The 4,601-nt window shown below is 34.3% G+C and overlaps 1 protein-coding gene across 1 annotated transcript; it reads left to right on the top strand.

Annotated features, from left to right (window-relative positions):
* Positions 1–2,624: 2,624 nt before the first annotated feature.
* LOC131068920 (uncharacterized) lies at positions 2,625–3,143 on the top strand. The gene has a single exon (XM_058004201.2). It carries the CDS (start codon positions 2,625–2,627, stop codon positions 3,141–3,143), a length of 519 nt encoding a protein of 172 aa, XP_057860184.2.
* The last annotated feature ends 1,458 nt before the right edge of the window (positions 3,144–4,601 follow it).

Genomic DNA, 4,601 nt, shown 5'->3' with positions numbered 1-4,601 from the left:
AGAGAGAGAGATGAATGAAAAAAAAACCTCAAAATAAAGGACAACTTCTATGAGTGGTTAGTCATGCCTTTTGGGATAACCAATGCACCAAACAAATTAATGTGGCTCCTGAACAAGGTACTAAAATAGTTTTTGGGTATGCTTTTTATTGTTTACATGGATTATATTCTTATTTTGAATAAAATATTGGAGGAGCATATAATGCATATTCATATGGTTTTCTAGAAGTTAAGAGAAGAAAGAGGAAATTGATTAACTAGGAGAAGTATAGTTTTGTGAAGGAGGAGTTAGTCTATGTGGGATTTGTTGTTTCAACATATATGGTCTTAAAATGGACCTAGAGAAAGTAAAAGGCTATCCTTGAATGGCCTACCCCAAGAAATGATACTAAAGTAATATCTTTTCATGGCTTGGATAATTTTTACAAAAAAATTATTACGAATTTCAATAGTATTTGTGGACCCATAATTAAAACAAGGAGAGGGAATAGAAAAGAATTTAAGTGGACTACGAGATAAACAAAGAGTTTTGGTCTGTTGAGAAAAAAAGGTGCAAAGTAACATGTTTGGGCACTTCGGGATTTTAACAAGGTATTTAAACTAGATTGTGATGCTAGTGACAATGTCATTGGACTTGTTATGAGTCAAGAAGGTAAACCAATTTCTTATTTTACTGAAAAGTTGAATGATGTCAAGAGAAAATATTAATTTTATGATCAGGAGTATTATGCTATAGTTTAATCATTTAATAAGTGAAGACATTATCTTTTTCCAAAAGATTTTGTTTTATTAATTGATAATCAAGATTTATAGTATTTGGACAACCAAGGAAAGTTGAATCAAAAGCAATTGAAATGGGTTGAGTTTTAGCTAAGTTACACCTTTATTTTGAATTCCAAGAATGGAAAGTCTAATAGAGTTGTGAATTCCTTGAGTAGAAGGAAAAATTTGTTGAATGAGATGTAGATCAAAGTTGTTGGATTCCATGAACTCAAGGATTTTTATCTAGAGGATCCTAATTTTTGTGAGGCTTGGAGAGATTGCATGGATTTTGTTACTTTAGATGGGACCAAGTGGTTGCATTTCACAATTCAATATGAGATGTTATTGAGAGGAAGTCAGTTGTGAGTTCCAAAGAGAATCATAACTTGGAGGATTGGGTAGAAACTTAGGTCAAGATAAGACCATTGCTCTTGTCAGTGATCATTATTATTGGCCATAATTGCAGCAAGATAGAAAGTTTGTGCAAAGTAGTAAAGTATGTCAGATGCAAAAAGGAACCATCCAAAATATAGGGCTATATTAGCCATTACCTGTACTAGAGATGCCATGGAAGGATATTAGTATGGATTTTGTTCTTGGTTTACCAGGTTTACCAAGGACTCAAAGAGGAAATGATTCTATATTTGTGGTGGTGGATATATTCTCGAAGATGGTGCAATATATTCCTTGTAAGAAGACTAATGATGTTATTCATGTGGCAGAGCTATTTTTTTGAGATGTGGTGAGATTACATTGTCTACCAAAAATTGTAGTTTTGGATTGAGACACCAAGTTTTGAGTATATTAAACTAGGAGAGGCCCAAACCTTTACATAACTACAAAACTAGCGAGTGAAAAAAACTAAGAGCTAATGAGGGGTGAGGACCCAAGGCAGAATGCTTACTACCAGAAAGGAACAAAACTCGTCGGGCTTTGACCACCACTAACAAAACCCCAAAAACCGAACAGAAAAACCCAATAGACTAGAAAAATAAAATAGGATACTCCTCCACTGAAAGAGAATGAATTGATGGATTACCTAGTAGAGGAAAGCACCAGCTTCCTATCCTAGCATATCTCTTTGTATTTTTTTGAAAAGGAGAGCTTTCTATTCGAACCTTTCCCTGAGGATATAGTCAGGGAGTGTGGCTTGGCTTCCACCTTCTAAGATACAGATGCATCAAGCCTCATAGTAGTGGAGGACTCCAAATGGTGTCTCTTCTTAGCTCGCATCCTCGCAATTTCATCTTGAATACCTTGGAGCGTAGTGAAATTTTTCTCAGTCATCTCCATGTTCTCCATGTTCTGTGCAAAAATATTCTCCATTTTCATCTTCGTGGAGTCCTGATTGTTATGCAGTGCCTCAACCAAATCTTTCATGTTATTATTGTGGAGCTAACTTTCTCACAAAGCTCATTCACTGAATTATCTAGCGCTTCCCACTTTTCAACCATAGCACCAAATTTGGCCACTGCCATCCAAGCCTCCATTTCCTTATTATCTGTAGTAAAACTTGAGCTCTAGTATTACTTCAACCAGGTCTTCAAATCTATTTATTTTATTTTTACCACCTCAAATTGTCCCTAAAGCCTATAGACCGCTTTGAGGAAATTGTGGAAAAAGTTGAAGATAGATTTGAAGTTTAGTTCAACACACCATCGACAAACCAATGAGTAGAGTAGAGTGGTGAAGAGGAGTTTGGGTACTCTGTTGAGATGCTTAGTAGGAGATAAGACCAAGGGATAGGATTTGATTATACCATAGGCAGAGTTTGCATACAAATTTTTCAAAAGGAGTATTGGTAAATCACCATTCTAGATTGTATATGGAAGTATCCCTAGAAATGCTTTCAATTTAAGAAAGATGGACAAAGGAGAAAAGAGTAGTGTTGAAGCTAAAAACTTTGTAGAGCACTCGAAGAATTTGCATGAAGAAGTGAGAAAGCATATTAATAAGATGAATATTAATTACAAGGCTAAGGAAAATAAGGAAAGGAGATATAAGGAATTAAAGATTCAAGAAGAAGTCATGGTTCATTTGAGAAAAGAGAGGTTTCCAATGGGAACATATAATAAGTCGAATATGAAGAAATTAGGGCCACACAAAATCCTAAAGAAGCGTGATTTAGGAAATGCTCATGAGCTAGAGTTGCCAAGTGGACTTAACATTTTAGTTGTCTTTAATATTTCAGATTCGACAAAGTATCATGAAGGCGGTATTGAAGATGAAATAGAAAAAACACAGTGGAATATTCCAACAACTACTTTAGAGGAGGAGGAGATAGAAGACATCTTGGATAGTCATGTGGGTGCAAGCATAAGAAATAAGCAATATGAGGAGTATTTGGTCAAGTCTAAAGGAAGGCCTATTAAAGATTCATAAAGGTTGTCTAAGGATGAAGTTAACCATCTTGGTTTTCCACAAACACCTAAAATGTGACAAGGTCACTTCTCAAACTACCCTAGGTGTCTGATGCAGAACCATCTAGCGGTGTAAGGGTAATCTCTCATCACCCAAAATATTATATTTTCATTTTTCCTTGTATTTTTCTTTAGTTTTTTTGAATCCCATGATGACACATATGAAGTGTACGATTGTTAGAAGTTTGAAATGGCCAAAATATTCACCTGCTATTTTCAGTAAGTCAACCTATTCAAGTTCATATGGCCATCAAAACTGACTTCAAGGAGCAAAATTGAAAATAAAATGATGGGTGAAATAACCATCTCCAGATCCTACATCGTTTGGAAGATGTCAAAGCTTTTGTCCTAAGAAATTTCTGCAATGAAGTTTCAAACTCAAATTTGAGGACTTTAGATGCCCTAGAAAAGGTTAAAATCTGGGTAAATATATCTTCGAATGTATTTGTTGTTGTAGATATCTTCACAAGCTTTCCAACAATATATTATAATACCGAATCAGACACCTAAATCAAAAGTTATGGCTCTTGAAAGTTGTGCCATCAAAACTCATGTTTCAAGGAAATTCCACATAGACAAGAAAAACAAACTGATGGATGGCTAGGTGCAAAAAAGAGGGAAAGTTAGACTTTCCAAAACATTGTAAGGCGATTATTTGTGCTAAATGAAGGGGTTAACAAGGGTTACAAAATACACTTCCTATAGTGCACATTGCGGCTCTAGCTTGCAAATTTATGTAGTAAGAAGACCCTTATGACTAAAACATATTATTTTCTAAATGTTGTAATCCATTTTATTAAGAATATAATATACACGTTTTTTTCTTACATTTTCCTTATTTCTCTATTATTATTGTATATTTGAATTTTTAAGAAAAATACCCTTTAAAAAACATTTGAAGAATTGCTTGAAGAGGTCAAAAGCGGAGGTTGCGAAGGTTGGGGAGACAATGCGAGCTTAGGGCGATGTTGAGAAGAGGGTCAAAAGACGTCAAAAAAATCGAGATGTCTATAATCGCAAAGACTTTAAAGAAGATGGCAAATTGTGAATACGCTATCAAATATCTTCTTCATATACTTCAATGATATAGTCACATGCATCCAAAACTGCTGTAACACCCTTTTTCCTTTTCCGGTTAAGTTCACCTTACATTTGAGGAGTTAGAACAATAAATTATTCAAATTCATTAGGGTTGGAATAATGAATTATGCAGACTATATAGTCTATGCTGATATTGTTATTTATTTCTAGGTGGTAGTTATGCCCCTCTACATTCAAATGTTGACATTTGTTTGTCTTTTCGTATATTTGTGTTAATTGAAATACAATGTGTTTCATGGAACAGTTTAAATCATACACACTAAGCTTATAGTTTAAGTTTAAAAGTGTTAAACATTCAGAATACAGATATTTTTTAGGT

The sequence above is a fragment of the Cryptomeria japonica genome, chromosome 7 (genome assembly GCF_030272615.1).
Source record: "Cryptomeria japonica chromosome 7, Sugi_1.0, whole genome shotgun sequence".
Lineage (NCBI taxonomy): Eukaryota > Viridiplantae > Streptophyta > Pinopsida > Cupressales > Cupressaceae > Cryptomeria > Cryptomeria japonica.
Note: the sequence above shows the minus strand (reverse complement) of the source record. Positions and strands in the feature narration are given on the sequence as shown.

Bases quoted from the DNA above. Each gene is read 5' to 3' on its own strand.
- LOC131068920 (XM_058004201.2), top strand. From the start codon at position 2,625: ATGGACAAAGGAGAAAAGAGTAGTGTTGAAGCTAAAAACTTTGTAGAG.